The 25,443-nt window shown below is 38.1% G+C and overlaps 1 protein-coding gene across 7 annotated transcripts in view; it reads right to left on the bottom strand.

Moving 5' to 3' along the window:
- KIF16B (kinesin family member 16B) overlaps positions 1–25,443 on the bottom strand; it is a 141,409-nt gene that overhangs the window by 28,742 nt on the left and 87,224 nt on the right. For 3 of the 7 annotated variants that reach the window (XM_076335052.1, XM_076335055.1, XM_076335053.1), the window contains 2 exons: positions 18,247–18,369; positions 11,067–11,156 (listed from right to left, as the gene is read on the bottom strand). In XM_076335052.1, coding sequence (XP_076191167.1) covers positions 11,067–11,156; positions 18,247–18,369 — 213 coding nt within the window. Of the gene's footprint in view, positions 1–11,066; positions 11,157–18,246; positions 18,417–21,792; positions 24,618–25,443 lie in introns of those variants that run through there. The other 4 variants (XM_076335050.1, XM_076335051.1, XM_076335056.1 and 1 more) reach the window with 3 other exon arrangements.

The raw sequence follows: 25,443 nt of genomic DNA, 5'->3' as shown, positions 1-25,443 counted from the left end.
TTCTTATTTATTCCCTGATTTAAAAATAAAAATAAAATTGGAGTTAGAATTGAGTTTACAGTGAGTAACTTAAGGATTTAAAATACTGCTAAAGTGTTGCTGTAATTTTTTCCAAAAAAAGACATAACAAGACTAGGACATGCAGTGTTTAGATGCAGTTTGAAAGAAATTCAAAGTATTTCATAGAAAATACAGTGTACACTCTAACAGCCTCAGAGCGCCCCCATTGCCGACAGCACGGCACAACACAAATCACTGAAGTATCATTAATACCCAGTCGTACCTAAAACTAAGTAACATAGTAAACAATAGATTCAATACAGAAGAAACTGGCCAAACAGAACTGTAGCTTTGATTCTTTTTATCAGTCACAGCATCATAACCATTTATAGATAAAACATTCAGTTAATTCATGGTTAACACTGGCTCCCGAAGTTTGGCACCCATGAAAAGTGTGCTTTTTCATCTCACTCGCACTCACATCACCAACATCCCCGTAACGAATTTTGTTTTTCAGACATGGCCAGACAGTTTGCCCTCCGCACTATTATTTCTGGCTTCGGTTCTGAAATACGCCCCACAGTAAACTGGACGACATCCTCCACTTTCAGTCTTCTCCTCTTGACATTTTCAATTCTATACCTGCAGCTCAATATTTTTCCTGAGAGCCATAGCTTCTTTATGTTTATTTTCATATTAAACCACAAGAGATTGTATTTTATTGATTTTTGTCATGCAGGGATGACTAATAAATTTTACTGCTTGGGCTTTCTTGCTTTGGGCTCTGTAGTGGGACAGACAATTCTCTCTTGTAAGATGGAGCCTTCTGTATGTTCTGTGTTGCACAGACAGATGGTAAGAGACCCCTCCAGATTTATTTTTTTTAATGTATTTACATTACAGCAGTCAAGAAAATATCCTGAGAGCCTTACGGGAAGATCTCATTGTGAATACAAAACCGAAGGCTTTTAGAAACTCTTTTAGAAACTATACTGTCAGCTGCACAGGTCTGAGAAATTTGTTTTCTTCCTTTCTTCTAAAGTCAACCCATTTTTAATTAAGAAACACAATATTATTTTCACCATATCAAGTCTGAAAGCTCATTAGCAGGAACATGATAAACTAATATTCATAAAAGACCCTTAGATAAAAAGTGTCTCTTGTAGATTGTAACAATGCTAACCATAAGGTTAGTTTTGGTGGGTTTTTTTTTTGTTTTGTTTTTAAAGCACATTCACCATTTAATATAAGTTAGGTTGATTAAAAGGGGGATATTTAGAACAGAACACTGCAGTTACAATTAGTGGCTCTCAATGTTTCACTAGTAATTGGCCTCTCTCGGACGGACCCTGGACCTGACTTGTCACCTCGCCTTGCCAGCTGATCCCTGACTGTCAACAGGAGCGGTTACTATCACCGTCCTGGCCCGCTCAGGTACTGCTGGACTGTGCCCTGGCCACCGAGGTCCCCGCTGCGAGCTGTGCAGCAGCCACCCTCAGCTCCCGGCTTGTCTTCCCTTGTGGAACAGCCCCAACCTTGCTGCCCCCTGGCAACCGTGTAGGATCCTCCAGGGGAAGGACCAGGGCAGGAGACTCGCCTCAGATGCTTTGAAATGCCACGTGAAGGCATTAATCTCTCTACAGTGAACGCAAACGGGGCCTACGGAGACAAGGAACCGTGCTTCAATTTCACCTTTACACCCCAACAACTGTTGTTAAATACAGAGGCAGAAAACTTTTTTAGGGGCTTTTCTTTCTTGCAGACTACATCAGTCTTATCTGAATGGGGCCTCCATCAGTTAACAGTCATCTTACCTAAACAGGACTGAGATACAGAAGTCACTCATTTGCTTAATACAGCAATGCCAAAATAAACAGCTAAATATTCTTACTGTACTGAAAAAATCTGCAACCTGTATTTTCCTGTTCATTCTCCCAGTGGTTCCAAATGAACAGAGAGGACAACCCTGTAATACTCTGCTCAAAAGCTGCCACATGAAGCTCCAGAGAAGCTTGGTATAATCCTCCAGATTAGGCAGTGAATGAAGTTTATCATAACAGCTTCACATCTGCAGTTGTGGCAGTAATACCATCTATATGTGTAAGGAAAAAATGCAACAGGCAGCACAGCTGGAACCAGACAGTTTTTGCTACTATCTACGCTATTTTTTTCAAAATTAGCCTGGGTATTTTCACAAAAACTAGAGATACAGCTGGGTATCAACTGAAACCAAAGGATTCTACTTGAAAAGTCTACTTAATCTAGCAGCATACCCCTGACCAACACAGTGAGAACAACTTGTTCTTCACAAAACCCTTAGAAGACAGCGAGACTGTCAATAACAGCTAATGATTAATGGAGCACAAGTCTTAAAGTCCTCCAAAGCAAGGCAATCATTAAAAAAAGAAAGAAACAGCAAAAACTCCAATCCTCCCCTCTGCCTTTCACTAAGCAGGAAGAAAATAGAGACACAGGGTTGCAGCCTAAGGCATTCCCCAAGCCTACAGTCAGGAGCAGCTAAGAAACAGCTGAATCGCAGTGAGCACCTAAACCTCAAGTTACATTGTCCAGGAATTTTTCTTCTCAGAGGCATTCCGCTCTCGCAGATAGCCGTTATCGATCTGAAACTATTTTACTGATAAAACAACATGAATATTTTGATATCATGCGAATTCACTAGATAATTGAGCAGAGCCTTGAAAATCCGATTATCAATAATCAAAGCAATTATTCTGTCAAATGGTTCATGAATTACGAGATGAAGGACTCACCCCACTCCAAATGCTTCTTTTTCAACTTCGACATTACTAATGTATAAGACTTTTGCACAGCACAATCAATGAAACCTGGCATTTGATGCCTGCCTGCCGGTTAATCTTGTCTCATGCTGAATTTATCAGAAGACCTATAAAGCTAATGGTATTTTCCCAGAGAACCGTTTGGAAACTCACAGATTTCATTAGCTACTCAGGACAGACCAAAAAAAACAGGTCTCATCATTGACCAAAACACAGGAGGGAGGAAATGGAAGGAGGATAGATAGAAATTGTATTTCTGCAGGATTGCCCGTACCAAGCCAAGAAAACTTTGCTGCACAAATCTAGCCCATAAAACAACAATAATCAGTAATTAATCCCAAAGCCGGGCTTTCACAAGGCTCTTACACATTCAGATTCAGGTTTACGACACGACATTCGCACACTGAAATCATTTTCCCACCAGAAATAGATTTGGAATTGAGTATTATGCTGGAAGCAAATACGCCAGGGGGGTTGCTGTGTCTCAGATGCTCCAGTCCTGGTTAGCAACTATGAATTCAGAGGAACCACATGGAATAAACACACTTCCCTGTAACCGAACTTGCACTGAACTACATGATATGGTTAGCAGCGATGTTTTTCACACTTTACTTATGGGAACAAATTCTCCTGTTCATTTGTAGACTGATGTACTGAGCAAAGTCCTAAAACTTCTTTTAAAAATATCAGCAGCCAAAAGTCTCGTGCTGCAGAAAGAAAGGCCAGATGAAGCATTTAGGGATCTACCTCTTAAATCACTTCTGTAGCTAGCGGCAAACTAAAGCTGATATGGAAGTACTATGTATATAAACCTGCAGGCTTTCAGAATGCTCTGAACATAATATAATTAGGAATGGGAGCTGGAAACGTGTATGTGACAAAATATGCTTCCTGTGTGTGTACTTCCTGGCCGTTACAGGTGACAAGAATATGAATGTTAAAATTACCTATACCATAATTACTGTAATTTGTACTGAATAAAGGTGAAGGCTATAATCACGTGCTTGTATAATAGTATTATAAGGTTTACACACAGATATGGATTCTAAAAGTTACTGCTTTATTTTTCTTTCAATATTTATGGAAAGATACATTACTAAGGCTAACAAAGTTTCAGGCTATAAAGTAAAAATTAAGGTCTGCCTTTAGTTTAGGATTTCTATTTCAAGAACTATTTTCTAAATGCTTCTCTATATACTTATAATTCTGCCAGAGGTATTATTTTAATACTCATCGTGGCATTCGCTGTATACAAGCACATCAATGTTGCAAACAATTTTCATTTTAATCTGTGTCCAAATGTACAGTTTCCGGCAAAAAAAGCTTTTAGACTGTTTATGCATTCTTGGTGTTTGTCCTAAGGTTGTCATACTAAATTTGTTACTCCTATTATGTTTTTCCATTGTATAAAAATAAAACTACAGTACATATTCTTGATTATTAAAAAAAAAAAAAAAAATAAATCTACATTTGCTAGTTAATATCCAGAAACATCCTTCCAGTCCAGGCAGAACACATCACAAGTTTATTTCTTCACTGGATCAAATTTTCAAATACAGAAATAAATCTTAAAATATTGTCATAGACTATGCTCACTAAGGGTCACGGAGTTCCTGGAGGCTAAAAGAACCTGAATTAAGAATCCATGTACAGACAAACCTAACCTTTCTAAAATAATGAGATAGCATTTGTAGCAAGATTTGTACCATCATGTTCATTACTATATGCTACACCCTGCTCTCTCTAGTAAGTGTAACCCGTGATTTAAATGGCTTCTTGGTCCCAAGAGTTTCTAAACATCAATCTCAACAATCATTGAACTTGTGAATGGATTAGGACTTCGGTCACCGCAGGATCAAGGCTTTGGCACACACACTGAAGGTTTCAGAACAAACTCATTTTAAATATCGTCTTAGAAGTTTTTAGTTGCAGTTACTTACAGCTATAGTGCCTTACACTACTTACAATTGAACACTAGAAGTATCCAAATGTCCAGAATTTTGCATTCAATGCGAGCGTACTACCTAAGTCTTATAGATTAATTAAATATGCAGTTACTGATGCCAGTAAATGAGAAAATCCAATGGTAAAACCAGCAGAGCTTCAGGCTGGCCAGCTCTGATGCAACAAGCTTTCGACTTCTGCTGCCAAAGCAGCTCCTAAGCTCCAGGAGCTCATTAGTTACATGGCAACTGGCTCGCCGGCCCTGCAACCCAAGTACCTCAAAGTTATTGCTTCCTCATCCTTTTCCCTTTCAAAGTAATCCCAGGAGATTAACACAAATTATACATTTAATGAAACGCTACAGCTGCACAGTTATAAACCAGAATGGGAACAGCCCGACAGCCGAGATCCCAGCCGAAACGCTGCCCTAAGTGCTCTGCACAAGTCTGCTGCCTTACCGCTCTGTTCCTGGTTTAATTGCTCTATTTGTATTCCTCCTTAGGAGGGAGAACTCTGCATCTCTGATAAGACTCTTTAAAATAATAATTATATAAATACACAGAAATTACCTCATTATCCTCGAGACTATCGTGGGGGGAAGAATAAAAATCCCCAAACCCCCACCAACCATGTCTTGAAAGTTAGTCAAAAATTGCCTTTCTCTGTCAGTGATCCTGGAGAGAATCTCTTCCAGAATCCAAGGATGTTCTCCTAAAATTAATGGCTTCACCTCAAACTCATCCTTTCACCATTATCTGTGCCAGTATTTCGCATTGAAGATTTCTTCCATGTATTATTTATCAATAGCACCAGATGTATGGACCACTTAAAAAGAAAAGGGAGATCCTTCCCTGGCAGTCACCCAAAAGAGGAGTATGGAGGCAAAAGGAAAAGGACAGCAAGAGCAGTGTCAGTGGTGGTTAAATGAACAGTTCACGCCTCTTCATTCATCATTACAGAACTGAATTACTCCTAAACAGTAAGTGGTACTAGAAAAAAGTCTAAAAAGAACTTAAGAAAGGATTACAAAACTGCTGTCTATTATATTTTAACAGAAAACATATACATAAAGTTGGGTGGTTGCAGGCAGTATGGACGGATGAAACGGGAACTGGCTTCACTGAGATACAAGAAATGTGTTGTATCTCTTCTCTGAGATACAAAACACTTCCAGTAAAAAATGGACAGACTACTTTGAGTTTTGAAAAATCTGAAATATTGAAAAATATTCTTTAAATAAGCTTGCAACAATTGTTCTGAATTCAATATATATTCAAAAACATTCACATACTATTTCTGAAAGACTCGAGAAATATTTTCTGCTCTTTGAGTTTCATGCAATTCTTGCAGGTATGCAAAGCAAAGAGCAGCCTGTTAACTCCTGCAGTTGACAAGAGCCTTGAGTTCACTCTAACAGAATGATACTCTGTCAAAGAGATTTCTGATAAGCAGAGGACATCATCTTCAGAAATAAAAAGAAGGAATATATGACTCTCACCGACACTACAGTGAGAGCCTTTCCTCCAGAACACTAGACAAAAAAAAAAAAGAAACCAGACAACATTTTTTCCTAATGGTTATAAAATACAATCTGTACCGTCCAATACTTAATGTACCTGAAAAACCCTGTCATCCAAGCAACAGTCTCTAATCCTAACCTCCAAGATTCATGATATTGATGTGTTACTGCAATATATTGTGCACACTCATTTCCCCGGTGGGAAGAGCAGATGGGGGTAGAGGCAGATCACCTGGAAACTTTGGCTTGAAGGTTTAAGTTTAGGTAGACGTCCCTGCTATTTCAGATACGGATATTATGCATCTATTCAGTCATGTAAGATGACAAAAACCAGACCAGTGGAAGGGGAGCTGGCTCAATTCCGACCTAAAATTCTGTAATAATTATAAACAGTCCTTTTGTGCTTTAGACTGTGAAAGATACAAATATATATTTATATACAGAACCCATATATCAAATACAAATACACAAGTTATTACATTCTGTTAAATAAGCTAGAAGTCGATAGTTTTAGCACTCCTGCAGAAATCTTGCCTACACACATACGTCCTTATCTCCATGAATGAATCTATAAATGCAAGCATACCTTTTAGCTTCCCTTTGGCAGCTCTCTATGGATTTACTAATATTTTAGGTTGAGAATCACTATTAGTAATAAAAACGCCTCAATAGTAGGTGCTTCTCTTAACACCATGTAGAGATTTTTATGCACACGGAAAAAGGTTTCAATAAGATAGACAGGCAAGTCCATAAGCAGAGCCTACAGTGAAAGCCCCACAAAACCTGGCCTAGATACCTGGATGCAAGTAGGAATTAAGGACGTCCACACAGATGAGGGACTTGATAAACTTTGGATTTGGGTAGGGAAAGACAAACAGACAACTGTTCCACTGCTCTCCTTTGAAAGAGGGAAGAGACAAGAAAGTGGTAAGAAGAGGAGAGCACTGGCCATCACAACAGTGCATCACTCAAACTTGCTGAACTAACAGGAGATGGCAGAGCAAGTTTTCCCTCACAGCAAGACGTGGATCAGGAAGGGAAGGTTTTCTGCAGAACCAGCACCCCGGTCATATTTCAAAACCATGAACTGACAGGAAAAGATGAAGGAGGAAAAAAAAAGGAGAACCTTACTCTGAAAGTTCTCACTTCTCTATTAAAGAGCCCATTTGCTCCTGTTTCTGACTAATGACAAACAAAAAGTATATTCGTTACAGAGGCTACTGCAACTGAAAGCTAAGTATGGTCTTAATTAAAACTCCAAATAATAAGAGAGTCATTAACAATCTAGCAGTGTAAGAAAGCTGAAGCTGGGCAAATGACAATCATGCAGACCTAAAAATACAGGCACTGTTAAAATGCTGGTGCTTATCTGCCTCTGGCACAATCTCACCCTGCTGCAGCTTCTTCAGTCTTTCAAAATTTGCATGTGACATTTCAATTAGATATCCATTTGTCAGCAGCCACTTAATTACATTAGAAGAAATGTACAGGTATATAAAATATATGGCATATGGTAAGACTGGAAGACATTAGACAGTTTCTGCTTCTGGAAAAGATACTCTTTTTTTTCTAGACCTTCCCAATAAATCAGTTTGCCAATACATTCCTTTGGGAATTCAGTAGCAGCATCACGAAATGCAAGATCAGCGAATTATTAAAATACTGTAGTAACTCAGAGCTGAGCAACTAATGAGCTGTAAAGTTCACTTCTAAAAGCAGGACACTCATACATTAAACACGTCCACAGTATTTTCACTGTTCATTATAAATATTAATTTAGAGTTGGAAGGTGAACTACGCAAAATAAAACTCAACTCAGGTGGATTCTGATAACATTGCTTTTAAGGATCAAGTTTCTTTGGAATAATATACAGTAACTAAGGACGCAACTTTGCCAGCTTTGGTATTAAAATGCATTTTAGCGTCATGGTGAATCCCAAATTAGGTCAATGACAGATGAGCAGAAGCAGACAGATGATTTTCAATTTATCAAACACACTGAACTGCTACTCACGTTGCAAAACTAATCCAAAATTACCATAAATTAAGGCTATTTTAAATAAAGGTAAAAATATGGGAAGCCATCGATCATTCACATATGTAACACTGATAATGAAATTCCTGCAAAGAAAACAAACACCAAATCTTTACTACAGTGCACGATATTACGCGTTTCATCCATCACAACGTGCTCTTCCCCTCTGATAAACAAGATACTGTAGTTTGTAGAAATGCTGACGAGTAGAAGAAACCAACTGCGTATTAGCTAGGTTTCTTCTGCCCACAAACTTGCCATTTCCTTGTGGTGCCCAAGTCTTGAAGCAGGAGTGGACACAACACAACAGCCTGTACTACGTAAATAGGGAAGACATCAGTGCTGCAAGGGTTTCCAAAACAGGTTCCTAAGTGACAGTACCTGTCTAAAAGCAGTAGATGACATGATCAAATGCTTATCTCGCTTCTCCTGAACTTTAGTATGCTTTGTACTTAGCAAAGATACACATACTTGAACCTCACTGATAAATTATTGAAGGTTGTTGTGAAGTGGAGGCTCGATAAAGGCTGGAAGAAGATACTACTAAAGCTATAGATGTATTGTTTTAGAAAGTAACATGACTAAACAATAGTTTCAAGTATATTAGACGCCAAAACATGTTACTATGCTTCTCCAAAGAGTATCGTATTTTAGGGAAAGTTATACTGGCAAACTTGGAAGACTTGGTATTTGCCCCGACTCACAAAAATTGTTGAGAAGGGAACAGATAACTTAACAAAACATACTATAATGCGTTTCCTATGTGGAAATCAGAAATTTATTCATCTGCATAGTTAAACCAATAATTCCATTAATGTACTAAATGTGAAACTCAGTAAGACACAGGCATGGCCACACACAAGTGTCAATAAGAAACAAACCGGCAAATTAAACTAGAGAATGTATTGACCTTGCAAGCATGACCGCAAACAGAGGGAAGAAGCTAAAAAAAAAAAAGCAAGCAGCAAAAGACAATTGCCTCTGTAAGATATCTATGAAGTGAGTGCTGTAGGGAATGGAAAATACAGATAAAATCCACAGGAAAAATATTAATCATGAACTATCAATTACAACAAAAATAACTTCAGCTGGGAAGACTCCTGGATGAAGAAAACTATGTACCTTTGCTCTAGGTGGGGTTTTCTTCCTAGTTGTATGCTCTTGAATGCTGGACTTCATTTTGACCTAGTAATACCACTCCTATGTTCTAACGGTTCTTCAAACCAAGCAAAGAAAAAAAACAACAAAAAACCCCACTCCCTCCTGTAACACCAAAAAAGCCTGAATTTGTACTGTGAGTCACAAACGCTTGATGCAAAAAAGTGATGTTAATATGGTGCAGCACACAGGACATTTTAATAATGGCTTTAAGAACATCAGATTCCTCCTCAACCAGATTACTACATACTACAAAGAAGTTGCTCTCCCTCTGACATAACTGTAAAGCCAAATTCAACCATTCCTCAATGTACTGTCAGGACCAATAATAGACTCTGAAAAAGGCCACTCAAACACATTTTCCTAAATGGGGAAGATCAGCCTGCAGAGGGATTCGGGTGGCCCTTTTCTATTTCAACTGGATGACTGCCTAGCTACTTTTTCAAGAGTTAGATGCAATTAGGATATTACTGTCGACAGACTATAACTCTAACATCCAAGAGGAAATGGCAATTCATTCAAATAAAAAAATATGATACTGATGTTCATTCACAAGTAATATTTTTTAAAAGCATTTGTGGAAAGGGAACATTTCAATTTTCCATTCAAAACTCATTTTTACCTTTTAAAATTTTCTGACAATCAGAAAAGATGACCTAATTTTCTTTTTTTTTCCTTTTCTTTTTTTTTTCTTTTTTTTCTTTTTTTTTTTTAAGCTTTTTGTTAGATATTTGGTGCGTGGTAGTTTCAATTTCTGGTTTTCATACTGTTCTGGAATGGGTCTTAAGTCCCAGAATCTCCACAAAACACAGATCTACATATTTTACTCTTTAAAACTCAAGATCTTTCCGTGCTCAATTAGTTTTTAGCTTAAAGAATACATCAGTGAAGACCAAGAAAGCGTTTGCACACTATTGCATCTCTCTCTCTCTTGCACATATTAATGTTTTTAATATATTGCCCATGAATATATGGCCCAGGCTTCTTTACTTGTGCTAACTCTCAAATCAGGATCACTTCAATTGCTTGAATGATTTATTTCTTCTAATATCGAAGGGAACAAGTAGAAAGGAAGCAAAATGTTAATAATTAAAAGTTAGACGTGGAAACCAAGAACTGTAGTTCTACAAACGCTCACTCCAATGAACTAAAGCTCTGTCAGGCACAGCTCCTCATATCCTGAATGCCCAGAGTCTCCGAGGTGGTCAGAAAGATCAATTTTCCATTTTGCAGAAACCTGGAAGCCACTATTACAAAAGGGTATCTGTGGAACAACACTCTTAAATGAGGAGTTGTCAGGATGACATGATCTGACTGCAAGTATCTTGCAATGAACAAAACAGCAACCTCCAGGGAATGACGCCAGTCAGCAGTGAAGGGAATTAATGGCTAGAGCCAACACGTGGAGTCGCAGTTTCACTGCAGTAACAGCATGCAACATCCATCCTGCATCTAGCAGCCTTGGAGCTTTACACTGCTGAAGGGCTTGCCAATCTTACTAGAGGCATACTGCTGAGAGGAATACTGGTTTTGAGTAAACATCTTTCAAAAAACTTATTTTCAAATCTCTACCTCCAGCCTTTTCCGCAAAAGAAGTTTTACCAAAACTTACCTCTGGGTACTTTAGTTTTAAAGTTTTATGCATTTCCCGAAAACGACTGTACCGCCTGAATACTGTCCATGTCTCATCCAGGACTGTTATCTATATCAGGCAACATAAAAAGAAGAAACAGAAGTAAAACCACACAATGTATAACACTAAAAACCACACAGTATACAGGGTTATCAGATTAAAACAGGCAATTCTTAGTTCCCTTAAATTCATAAGCTTTTATAGGTTTACTTAATTTTTCTTTCGTTACAGTGACAGAACTGTATTTAATAAGTAGCACTGATTGCAAAGCAAAAAACCTGAACGCGTTTATTCCTTACTCCAGAGAGGTTTGATAAGGCTGTAAACACATTAAAATATCCCCAATCATTCCTTGGCGCAGCTATGCAGCTCACAGCATTACAATCAGTGGGTGTTCCATCAACGAACGGATAACACCCAGCACAAGCATAGTGTAGCCTCTCTATACATTCATAGACATGTATATACTCTCATATACACACACACACAGATAAACACACAAATAATAAATACAAGTTTCTCGGACACACAGAGTTCATTACCACAGAGACTAGGATTCCAATTTGTAGGGTAAAAAAAATTATATATGCCAGCTTTCAGTAGAAGATATTCCTTTAAAACACTCTTGGGCCATGTCATCAATATGTTGATGAACGTCCCATTTACACAGGAAGTTTCATTAAAATCAACAGGATTACTCCTGTGAATAAAGCGCGTAGCAACAGGAGCAAAGGGGGAGGGCAAGCCAACCTTCCCATCAGTTATTCACAGAATCCTCACTGAAACTGAGAAACCAACAAAAATTTCAGGGAAAGAAAATTTTTCACTGCCTGAAATTAGGTGAAATGAAAGAAATCTGTAAGTAGGTCATAAAAGTGCTACGACTGGAGCCTTTGATTTTACAGGGGAGTCTTTCTACAGCTCTGCTGATCCAAGGCTACCAAGAAGCAATGCTGCAGGGAGAGCGGGCATTTTTCTACACCAGCTAGCAGAGCTGGAGAAAGCCAACTGGCATTGCCGAAACCTGAAAAGACTGTTGCTTTTTTAATCTAACAGGCCTAATATGTGATATTACCTCTGCCTAGCTATGAATTTATGCATGAAGATCAAAAATAAGCATTTTCATAAAATGCATTTCACAAAGACACAGGCTTGGCTTTTAATCCTAAAGTGACTCCTAAAATGAACAAGTGGATCCCTCACTACTGAGTGTATCGGAAAGTTACAGAGTGATGGAAAGTCACAACGGAGCAGGATAACTTAGTAGGAGAAAAAGAAATCAGAGCAATAAAGCCAGAGGAAACCAGCGTCGAGGCACCATTGCTGACAACGGCTACCTCATGCTCGCAACAAACTTATCTCTGGTCCACCCTTCCCCATCCCCGCTGCCTTTGCTGGTGTATACAGAACAGGGAAACTGGGGGAAGTGTTTCGGAAACCAGAACTTGTGTGTCTTATGACATCAGGAACCAGGTGTTTTGGGTTTGTTGGGTGTTTTTTTGTTTTTTTTTTTCTATTTTTACCTCTATTTTTAACTGAAAGATTACATCTTTAAAACAGAAATTGGCCTTCTCAACTCAAAACTTTTTACAAGTATTAAAAGGTAGGTTCTTCTAGCATGACTCCACAAAGTAAATCCATTATTTGTGATAAAAGCCATCTTTCATGTCACCAATAAGCTTGACTGCTACTAGGACATCTGCATGATGGACTATATTTCCTTATTAAAAATTTCAGGCAGTTGCCCTCCCGCAATAGATTGTTAACAGTGTCTCAAACTTTATAAATCAGGTGAATGGATTTAACATGCATAGGCAGGCTTAACTAAAAAAAAAAAAGTAGCAATTCAGGAATATGCAAGTTACATTGATCTTGATTAACCAATTAACCATTTTGTTCTGAATTAATTACTTTAAAATAAAGGGCTTTGTGATTTCAATGTTCAAGTAAACATTAGAGTGCAATGGATAACAATAAAATAAAGATGTTACTCCTGCTTTCTTTTTGCTTTAATTCTGTATTTTAATATTTCTGACTCGTGAAATTCTGCTGTGATAATTTCATTTGTACATGGTCTTTATTGAAAAGTGGCCTCTTTTTTCCCCTAGAGTTTTCACAGAAGCATGCCTTTAGAGGAGCAATCTAGCACAAAGCATCCAGGACTCTTCCAGCTACACAGCCTGGAGAAGAGCATATATGTCAGCTTGCCGATCAAGTTGTTCGCTGTGCATCTGACAGCTGTCTAGGTGACAGGGTGGTACCAAACTTACCCAAATCAAATTGCCTGCAGCCACTTATTTATTAGCTTTCTTCTACAAAGTTTAATAAACAACTGTTTTAACCACCTCTCTGGTAATACTTGTTAGAGATGGGCAGGAAGGAAAAGAGCAAAGCCATATATCTGTGCTGCCTAAGAACCGAAGGACTTTCTCTAGAGAGTGTTCTCTGGTGGCTTGGCTTGACCTGACTTGGTCCCCATCATCCTCCTCATTTACTTTCCTAATTCTTGCAATGAGACTAGCAGGTAATGCATTGCAAATTTTTGTTGTTGTTACTGAAAATTTTTTCTCTGTTGAGGCGAGATGCCATCAAGCCACTCCCCTCCCTCCCATACTGCTGATATTATTGGAAAATTAATTTCAAAGCTAAACAAAATCTTAACCAGTCCCCAAAGCTCAACAATAATGTTATTAGGATCAAATTCCACTCATATAAACAGGAGAGTTACAGCGCACCCGGCATAGCAATAGCATTTCCAGAACATGGCCTTTTACTCCTACAGCTGATCCAGCCAGTCGGGGCTGGGATTATTTTCCCCCATTTAAAAAAGCTGTATGACAGACTATATACTCTAAGTATTGGATGGGGACATATGCAGATCTTTTGAACAGTAGCAAGTAAAGCAAATTTGGATAGTCCTTTACTTTTTACTTGTAATTTGCTAATGTAGCAGTTAAAAATATTTTCTTAAAAAAATATATATGGTTGACTAAATCTCTAAGACAGATTTTCAAACTATTCTTATCGGGGCACGTAAGCGATCCCAGACTTGCCTCAGAATTGTGGGGGGTTTTTTGTTCAAGTGCACCATTTGCTATGTAAAACTCAAATTTGAAAGGAGATACTACAATCCTGTCTCCTTATCTTTTCTTCTGCATGATGACTGACAGAAAATAACCTAACAGACATTTTCAACTTATTTCACAGCATGTCACAGAATTTGTTCCCCTTCTGCCCCATAGAAATAGAAGTAAAACCATAGAGAAAAAAAAAAAAGAAATATTCCACCTGATTCTGAAGCAATCAGAAAGAACAGAACATGCCCACCTTACTTATCTAGGCTGGTTAAACTGTCTACAGTAATTGTAAAAATTTATATTTCTCTAAACAGACCTTGTTGAAACTGTTCCTCACACTGCCTATGAATACAGCATCTGAAGAGCTAAAGCTTGCTTAAAAATTTCTTCGAACCCTTTTTTATTCATTATTAAGAGTATTAATCTGATAGAGTTGAGAGAAGACTGGGCTTTTTCTTTTTTCTAATTTAGGTAGATATGGGGCATGCATCATTTTCTTTAAGAACTACGTAGCAATGAGCACTGCTTCTGCTTTACTCCAATTCTGCAATAGCTCACTGAGCTCAGAAAGAAACTTTGACTAGAAACAGGGACATTTTGAGCAGCCCCACCACAGCATTTGGCTGAACAGAACTGTGACCAGACCTGGAGAAAAGCACTGCTTTGGGGTGCATCTGCCTGGATCTTCTCCTATAGAGGACTTGTCAGAGATGACTGAAAGGCTTTGAAACACAAGAAGAAGCCAGTTTTGAAAGAATATCAAACAGAATAAATAAAATGAGAGAAGTCAGAACAACTAAGGAAAGCTGAATAAAAATGAGAAGGCTTATCTACAACTTTCCCTCTTGTTAGAGGATCCCTTACAGGGCTGTGCTTGATTCCAGGCTTTGCTTCCACCACCTGCTCTCAGGAGACCCTGCGTGCCTTTATGTGAGCTGGACATCCCTCTTCCCTGCTGCCTCGCTGCTCCTTCTGCCATCCATAGGTACGGTCTGCAACCACAGGCACTGTCTGTAACAGATGCCAACAGTCTTATTGATGCAAAAGCTCTTCCCACATGCTGTTTCTAGCACAACCTTGTCTGAATATTCTGTGTATCACAACAAAAACAACGGAAGAGGAGAATACAAGAACAGTTTTCTGGTACTCTAATTCAGCTCTAACATAAATAGGTTTAGAACTGATTAAGCTACTACTGTTTCATCATGTCTTTAAAGACAACATATAAAACTGTCGCTCAAATGGAAGTTTTTTTGGAAATGTATCTATTCATACTGAATACTTAATAGCAGACCAGCACAAACAGCTCCATGACATCTCTTGCTGCAAAAGGAGAAGGTTCTATCTTAACTCTAATAAAGTATGGTTTGGTTTCTATTTTGAACTCTCTCCAATAGGTTGTCATGGGAGTCACTCAACATATTAAAGCAGGATCTGTATCCAGTGAAAGAACCTGAGTGGACAGACCATCTTGCTGGCCCATTCCCAAAGGTTATGTATGTCTAGATGGAAGATGCTGAACCTGCACTAAAAGAAAATATTTTTGGATGATATGTTAGAGTTGCAAGACTTACAAACTGACCGTGATGCTGCCAAGAAAAGTGGAACTCTCCCTCTCTCTCTTTTGGCATATAATGGAAATAATCTTTACTACTGCATGTCACAAGAAGAAATTAATATATTTGTTACATATAGAAATGTATTATATTTGCTCCTCTATACACCAATATGCCAGGATTTAACTACACACACAATGACTAGAAACATCTGCTAAAGAAAATACTTCTGAGATATCTAGGATTCAAAGGTTTGGGGACTGTCTTACAATTCAACTCAATCATCCCTTGTCCCTTTGTCAGATTTCAAAGTGCTGTTACACGCAGATAGGTCAGCTACCCATTTTCCCAAGAGCAAGAACAACCTTGGTGAAGAAAACTTATTTGGGAACTAGCAAAGGAAACTAGATTAACAACGCCCCAGCCCTTCCCCAAGACTGACAGGTATTCTGATATGAGATCACCTGAAAATAAACTTGAGCAAAGTAAAGTAAGGCTGAAATAAGGAATTATTTCAGCAACTGACATTATTTCATCCCTTCTTGATGGATCAGGATACAAACAGGTACATGTCCTCTCCTCCCTGCCCTGTCTTCCTACTTTCCCAATTTTTAAGGCAAAAAAATCACTATACCATGTATTCTGATTTCCCACAGAATAAAAGTAACAGCAGCTGAAGATTAATACAGATCAAAGTAGAGCTGGGAGCTCTGCAGGGGAAAGGTTTAAAATAGAAAAGTTTGTGGAAAGTCTGTGGATTGTAGCTTGGAGCCAAATCCTGACCACAGCAAAAGCAGCCCACTGTGACATACAGAGACCTGGTAGCAAAGGAAAAAGCATAAACAGTTAATCGATTTGTGTAAGGGAATGACTGTAAGAAAGATCCCAAAGACTGCCAAACTAAAGTCCATGGGAGCTTCAATAGAAATATTTAGTGCTCTAAGGAAGTTGACAGCCATGGAAGACAATTATTAAAGAGAATAGCCATTCCATATACACCGCTTTTAGCCAGAGCACCCTGTTCCTTCCTGGTTACAAATTCCACCCCCTTCCAACATTTTTCTTCTATTACATTTCCTTCCAGGTAAGTCCATCCAAGTCCTCCTGCACATACTCTTTAACTGCCCCTTCATCCTAAGACCTTGCAGATGCTTACATGGATTTTAGGGATGAAGGGAGAATTACTTGGAAAAGAAATCCACCAACTTACTAAAAAGAGAAAATACCTTTTTACTGTATTCATCTTCACTAACCATTACCCAGTTCAGTAAATCCCATGTGCTGAAAATAGTTGGCGGCTAGAACAGTCCTTGGGGAAGTTTTGCACTTACTCTTCTCTCAGCATCTCTTTGGCTCTGGGCTTTTGCTGGCCCCAGGAAATTCAAAGTTCAAAAGGCAAAAGCAAGTATTTCATCCACAAATTGTGCAATATGTTTCGAGATGAAAATTTAATTAGCTCAAACAGAGCTAAGATTGCCCATCTTAGTAAAAGCCTTTGCAAAAGAGAATGTGAGCATAGTTCAAAAAAGGTCCTCCACACAGTGAGGGCAGGTCACTCCTCAAACTTTAACCAGCTAATGAAGCATCTGGCAATACATTCAGTGAAGAAGGCTGCCAATTCTGTCTCTGATGCCATGTACATCAGTTATGCTACATGCCCACATGCACTGAGAGCACATTTCCAATTAGACTTCTCATCTTGCTTTGAAAAAACACTGGCTTAGTACCAGAGCAAACATAATGAATATGCATTTTTCCCAGCATTTCTGCACAGAAGATCGACTGAGGAAGCCACTAGAATGGAGGGGAAGCAGATAACAGTTTGGAGAAGCAAGACCTTGCAAAAGCAGGGTGGGAAGAATCAGAACAACAGAGCCAGAAAAGAATCAACCCTTTGTTGTGGATATGTGCAAAATACTTTAATTATGCTTTCATTATTACAGGTAAATATTTCAAGTCTAATCATTTTCTATACCTGACACTCGCATCTCAATAAAGGGCTTTCCTTTAACCAATATGCATGTAATCCTCACCTCTGCAACACCTTCAACTGCATTATTTGACATTGGATCTGGAACTGCTCACCCCAACAGTCTGACCATCAATCTCCTGCGTACCATCGATCCACTTGGAAAGTACCTGTCTTTATAGTGTCCTGTATGGTGCATGCCTTCTCACAATCTCTCTTATTTAGCAGTACTGAGGCCACTTAGGCAATGGGAAGAGACAGAACCAAAAATTGCAGTTAGTGGAAGCAAAAACTACATTTCATTGGGGTTAGTAAGGTGATTTCTGGAATCTGCAGGTTCTCAGGTGCGTTTCAAGTTGCTGGTTCCATCTTCGCTAACTGTGACGCTGTCACAGTGAACACCGAAGGCTGGACAGAGCAAACTAGGAGCTATTTGATTTTAAACAAAAGGCATTTTTCTATTTTTATTGCTACTATGATGCTACTGTTGTACAAACGCAAGCAACATGTGTACAGAGAACCCAAACATTAACGAGAAGCAACTGAAAAGCACTTACCTTTATTTCAAACTCATAGTGTGCATCCTTTCCCTGCCCACACAGGACATAGCGTGGAATACTAATTTTAATTGGGTCCTTTAGGTCATCTGGATTTGCTCCCAGAGAACGACAAACCATCCGCTTTCATGTGCATACCAAATAGGGAGAACAAAGGAAAACCAAAATCACTACATAAGGAAAAAAAGAAAAGAACTTCACTAAAAATGAGAAAATGTTCTTGGCCAGAAGAGCAGGGAAAGAGAGCATGGAGGAGGCAGAAATTATTTCAAAAATGAAGGAATTACTTGAAAACAAAGTGGATCTCCTTTTATAAGCAAGCCCTAGCATTTTGTTATGCATGAAAAAATTGAGGTGAAGTGCCTTCAAAAATATTACTTACTCTTTGAAAAGGCATTTTCAGCTTAGATATCAAAACCAAGGGAAAGCAGGAGACTTTGTATTAACCCTCTTTGAAAAAAATAAATATATGAATCAAGCCTTCACAGTCAGCCATATTTTTTGTATGTCTTTATATAACAGACCTGTTTACAATATCATGCAAAGCTGCAGGGGATTGAGGCAATTCAGAAACTGCCTAGATCTTAGACTTCTAAATCCAAACTCATTTTATAATTAAATAAGATACAGACAACATCATAATCCACTGTCAGAACAGTTCCCTACTATTTTCTTTAAACCATATCTAATTAACAGAAAACTCAACTATGATAAATTTTCATGGTCTTGACAAAAAAGTCTAAAAAGGTATTTGTAATGAGGGCACATTCCTCTGACTAACAGCCAGGTGGAATCTGTAACTCTGAAGTTATGTCAAGAATAAAATATTTTTGCAACTGAAAAGACTAATGCTTTGCAGTGAGTGTCCCAAAAGTGGCATAAGCATTTCCAGTGAGTAAGTGCAGAAACTGCCTTTTAGGAAGTCCTCCATTTTCTCAATTGAACGTACTTGGTCTGAAAAGCTTAATGAACTTGTACTTAAAAAATAACAGCACCATGACAAGTATAAGTTAATAACAAAAAAGATTGAAAAAAACTATCACTTTAAAGTTATGACCATGTTATGTATTTGTATTTAGTGATGGTATCCATCACTTCTACAGATACTGTATTCTCAACATTCACTTTCAATCCCTTAGCAACTACCACAAGACATGTTGCTTGGTCAAAATTCTTCAGTCTTGACCAACACTATCCCCACACGTGAACGTGGCTCAGGCTTCTGCTCACTGACACTTGGTCTCCCTGTAGCAACTCTTGGTGACTCCCTGTACACGTGATACTGTGTAGGAGCTGGAGAAAAGTTCAAAACTCATTCATAAACGCCTCTCTGAATGCTGTTTGTTACAGACAGCTTTTTCACATCCTCACCTGGCTATCAAGAAGGGGAGGCTGTTATTTCATTACTAGTCAATTATAAACGCCAGTGTCATTTCCCTTAATGTTAGCATTAAGAGTAGTGAAAAAGAAAATGCAAAGAAAGTGAATTTTAGTTCCCATTAACTGACTTCATCTAGATGTTTTCCACAAACTTCTTTTTCTAGTGAAAATACAAAAAAGTTTGCATTGGAATGGAAAAATACTTTTAGTGCCTTTTGTTTACACAACAAATATTTTCTCATCTCCATTTTGCCCTTCTTTCACTTCTCCCCAAGTTACTGGCTTTTCAACTAAAACTCATTTCTGGAGCATAGAAATATAAGCAATTCTTTCCTTGGGGGAAAGGACTTCATTGCCTTGACAACAGTATCATCTGTTTTAAAACAACAATAAAACTATAAAGTCACTCTTAAAGCCACCTCTGTCAACACGTAATTTATTGGCAGTCATTTTCAGAGAACTGTTACAAACAGCTAATAGTCAGAGAGGAAAATAATCTCAAACACAAAGTACTGGGAAAAACACACCCTAATACATTAAATAATGCTTTAATAGTCATAAACATCGATCATTATGTTATGTTTCATTTACACTAGAATAAAATATATTGCTGTGAAGTCATTTTTCATAAAAGTGCAGAATATTCGAGTTAGATTTTAAAACAAACACAAAAGAGGAAAACCACGTTATCTGGAACACAACATGCACAAACATTTAACTTTGGGGTATAATCCGAAAAGGAATTATTTGCAGAAATTGCTGTCATTCAAGAGCCGTGATTAAGACAGTCCTCCCAGATTATGCCACTCCAGGTTAACCTTCATCGAGGCTCAGAAGAAATGCCTTGGTGATGTCAACGAGGGAGCCACTCTTGAACTGGACTGACACATGGTTACACTCCAACTCATAACTACTCTGTCTACTCCGTGTTCTGTGAGATATTTGCGTATACTTTTTTTGTTAAAAACAAAAACCATACCTCAAAGTTATGTGACACATTTTGCTCATCTTTGCACTTCCTTAAGGTAGTAGAAAGTTTTGTTATGATAAAAAAAAAAAGACACCCCATAATTCTCTATCTAAGCCAGCATTCATCCTTCCAGACACAACTTCCCCATCCAATGCAAGTTATTTCTTTTTAAATCCCACGTGAATTACATTATCCTGTCTTAACATATGGTAAGAACAAATGGGAAATGTTCTTATACTAGTAGAGAGACTGAAGTCTAACTCTATTAGAAGATTGCACCTCTACTGGCAATATGCTTACAGAATTTAGAATTTCAGATTAGATACCACTGTTTTTTCTGCCAAGGACCATCTTCCTCAAACAAGGCAGATGGCACATTCAAGCAACAGGATTCAAAAGGTATTCAGCTCCCTTTACAAGGGAAGAAACAAAAGATGGGAGATAAGAGCTTATTTATTATTTGAACATCTGACAGGGATAACAGGTAAAGAACCACCTTGTACTAAGCTAAAGGCAAGCCTCAACTAATGGAAATCTTTTACTAATATTCAACAGTTCCATTATTTCTTGGAATGTACTATTACAGAGACTGTAAGAGATGCAATCTCACAGCTTCACCAACCCCATTAGGAAGCAAGCAGAAAAAGGGGCACGTTGCATGCAGAGACGTCTAGGGATAAGTTTACTCCATCCATCAGGCAGCATCCCCAGTTGCTAACTATCCATTTAACAGCATGAGAAACATGTACACAGATGATAAACCCCAAAACGTTTGTCTTACCACAGGTACAGTAGCATGACCAAAGGTCGAAATGCTATTTAAAGCACAACCAACGTCTGTTTACACCCTTTAACCAGGTTCATTTTCACATCACATTTTCCTTAAACACTCACATCAAGGGAATATAAAGACTTATTCTATCGCAGGGGAGTACAAGTTAACTATCTGGACAAAATAAATAGGAACGACTTAAAGCCATGCATTGCTTCCCTGCAAGAAAAGGAGGGGAGAGGGAAATCTAAAAAGAATCTTGGAAGTTCTCTGCATTTTTCTTGTTCTGTTTCACTGCTTCCACGTAGCCTACACTCTCTTGGCTCCAGGCAAAGGGGGCAAACCCAGGAGAAAAGAGATATGGCAAATCTATCAATTCCTGATAACTCAGCTGACACGCTTAGAATAAGCCAAACACAACTCCTTTTGCACTTGTGACAAACTTTAATGCAAGAGTGCAATAACCCTTAATGCAAAACTCCAAAGCAGAAGAGAATTGTCAATGCTATTCTTCCCAAAATTGTAAGTATAAAAGCTATAAACATCCTTAGTATTAAGAGCACACAGTGATTGTACCATAGGAACCTAAACGCACCTTACAGTTCAGACAAAAAAAAAAATTGCAGGTGTTTTGAAATAGTGAGATCAAGGACATGAAACAAATGAGAAGCATGAAAAACAAAGATACTTAGAAAGATTAAGGAAAAGGCAATCCAGAAGGAATGGAGAAGACATTAATGAAGACAGATAGGAGATGGAGGGAGTCAGAAACAACAGCCAAAATGGAAATCAGAAGACACAGCTGTAATTATAGTTTTGATCCACCTACTACGTAAAATAGAAACATTTAATTTCCTCACTTTCCCAAGGAAATTTACGTACAGCATTAGAGACGCACAAAAAGCAAGCATTCAAGTAATAATGATTTTTGCTAAGATGTGTGTACACACTCTATGGTATTCCCTTACAGGCTCAAAGGACTCTTTTGCCTATTGATTTAAAAAAAAAAGTTTTTATCAATATTCATTAGCTTCTTATATTGAATGTATCTATAAACGTATTTGGATTTCAACACCTAGTCAGATGCATAATTAGCCAAATGGCTTCTTCACTTGAACTGAATGTTAACTTCCAGATTTCCAAAGGGATACGCAAACCGCTTTGAAGAATTGATGGGATGACTGTCAGTTGAGTATTTATTTCTTTTTCACAGTATTTAGAAAAACCAATTCCTGAATCAGATCCAACCTTGCTCCTTCTAGAAAACACAAGCTCAATTTTTGTGAAATTCTCTTTGTATGGCAAAACTACACATTGGATATCATTCAAACTGTACAACTGAAGGCTGTCAAATTGTGATCGCTGGCATGAAGCATCCAAAGAGTTAGGTGCAGGATAAAAGACATTATTTTCCCTTAAGAGACCTATATGAGTAGTTGTAAGAACTAGAGATCTATACACAATCTGCTTAGCACAGTCTATTTTCACTGTGGTATACAGCAGTACCTGAGTGTCACCTAATGAAGGTTTAATACTTCCCATATTTTCATGGAGTAAGTAAACCAGATCAGCTAATACAGTTCTGAATTTACAGGACAATCGTACTCCATTTGAAAAAACTAAGTCATTTACTTCTGATGTCCAGTCAAGCGAAATCTGCATCAAATCATCTTTCAAGAGCTGGTGACTTAAGTAAACAGCATCATCCATTGTAGGAATCAAAACGCTCATTATGTCACGGCAAATTCTTTGAGTGATGTGTTTGTTATAGGTGAATATTGTGAGTAAACCATCTTCAGCAGAACACAGAAGACTAATACTCTGTCCAGCAAAGCCAACTTGAATCTCCTTTATTGTGACGATGGAAACCTCATGAAACATTGCCAAGGAACTCTGGCAGACATCTTGTTCAACTGATGAAACAACAACGTACAGAACGGAGCTGAACAAAAGCAAGCAAGCAGGTTCTGGATCAGATTTTTTGCAATCGCCAACAGCGAGCCAATATATACCTTTCAACTCCTCCATTCTCATACAAATTTGAGGTAAGGCACAGGTCAAAAATTCCAGCACTCTTTCCAGAGAACAGACCTGAAGCTTCAAAAAGACATCAGGAAAATGCACAAATTTCTGTCTTAACACAAGACTGTTTTCCTTCTCTTCATTTTTATAACAGCATGCAAATCCTTCAGAGGGCTTTGTTGCACAGGCATCGGAGATTTCTGTGCTTACACCCATCGTGATAGCCTCTTGCACAGGCAATTCAGGCTGAATGACATTTTCAGTATGAGCTTTGGCATCATCAGTAGAATGGGACATGTCTTGATTCATATCTGACTTGAAGAATACATTTACTTGCAAGTTTCTTATAAATGGCAGATTTTTTATTAATGATACCGCTTGTCCGCATCTCTCGTTTCTGTCACACAAACTTCCCAACTCCTTAATTTGTTTAGAAACCACCGTACTGTTGAGCAGCTGACTGCTGGTATCCTTGCAAAGGCAGGAAAACTTACTGAAAAGATATCCCAAACCGTAAGTGTGTTCTGGTCTCACATCAAAAGAAGAAGCTATTGACTTAAAAGAAATCAAATCAGAGGCTTTTTGTGTGGAAAGCTGAGAATTACTAGACTGGTCTTCAATTGTTGGGTGCACCGTCTTAAATGGGCTGTTTTCTTTACAAGTTATTATTTCAGAATGCACATTAGACTGAGAAAAGAGAAGGCACGATATGCTGTTAAAGCCAGCCTGCTCATTAGCACCCATTAAGGATCCTACAGGAGACAGCTGTTTCAAGTGGGAACAATCAGATTCAGTTCTTGAGCTGTCACAATCCTGAGAAGTCATTATTTTATCATCAAAATGACTGAAATTTTCAACCTCGCAGAGCGAATAAGCCACATTATTTAAGTCATGACTTTGTAAAGTAGTAGATAAAACATTCTGATAAGGAACATTCTTACTCTTTAAAGTATTAATATTTTTAGAGTGAATTAAACTATTTTCAATGTCGCAACGACAAGCAAAGCTCTCCTGTTCCAAATTACTCCTTTCATTCTCAAATGCCTTTTCTGATGTAAAAGGGGAGAAGATTCTTCCAGAACTGGAAAATAAATCCCACATCTCTGTATAGTCCTTCTGTCTTTTATGGTCTCTTACTCCTGCGTTTTCTCCACACAACTCAGAAGCACAATTGCCATCTTTAGACATAAATGGAAAGCTATAACGTGGCTGCCATTGTTGACTTTTCTGTTAAAAATTTCCAAAAAAAGAAAATAGAAACGTCTTTATAAAACCTTCTGATTTGAACATTTCTTAAATTGAGGATTGATTTTGATTAGGTTTGTACAATCATTCAAAATTGGTACAATCATTGTACAATATCTCAAAATTAGAGAGAGAAAATCCAACAGAAGTGATTGAGGTCTGATTCAGGAATGGTTGATCTTCCCAGCCCACCACTGCTTTTCCTTTGTACAGTATCCATTTCACTTGGTTTGTATTTGCTTTACTCGAAAACCACAGGAAAGTCAAAGGACGATGCAGAAATTTATAAGCCCTTTATTTTTTTCCACACATGCACAAAAAAGTAATCCTGTGCTATCCAAGATAGCGTCAGAGTCCAACACAGTTTAAAAATATCAGTGTAGAAGTCCAAAAAAGTCCAAATTAGAGGTGTTGCAGCTCTCCTACTATTAAGGTTTAAATCCATAAAGGTACTTAGGATTTACTCACCAAGACAATTAATTAACCATGGTTCAAGCAAAAGTTAGGCAACCAAATACAGTGGGAGGGGTCTAAGCCTCAGTTTAAAAATACATGTATGAGTCCTTCATGGCATAGGCAAATTTGCCCGATGCTACTTGCTAATATTATAGACACCCTTACAGTAGCAAGTTCATTGTGAGCCAAAAATGTGAAGTGGTATTCTGAATTCAGACAATCTCTCCTTACTAAATGCTTTTATCCTCTAAAAAATCAGGAAAGGGATACTGTTCCAAATTAAGAATCATGACAAAACAAGGAAGAAACATCCACAGTAACACCACACCTTTCAAATAAGGAAAAAACTGTG

Source organism: Aptenodytes patagonicus, chromosome 3, assembly GCF_965638725.1.
Source record: "Aptenodytes patagonicus chromosome 3, bAptPat1.pri.cur, whole genome shotgun sequence".
Lineage (NCBI taxonomy): Eukaryota > Metazoa > Chordata > Aves > Sphenisciformes > Spheniscidae > Aptenodytes > Aptenodytes patagonicus.
Note: the sequence above shows the minus strand (reverse complement) of the source record. Positions and strands in the feature narration are given on the sequence as shown.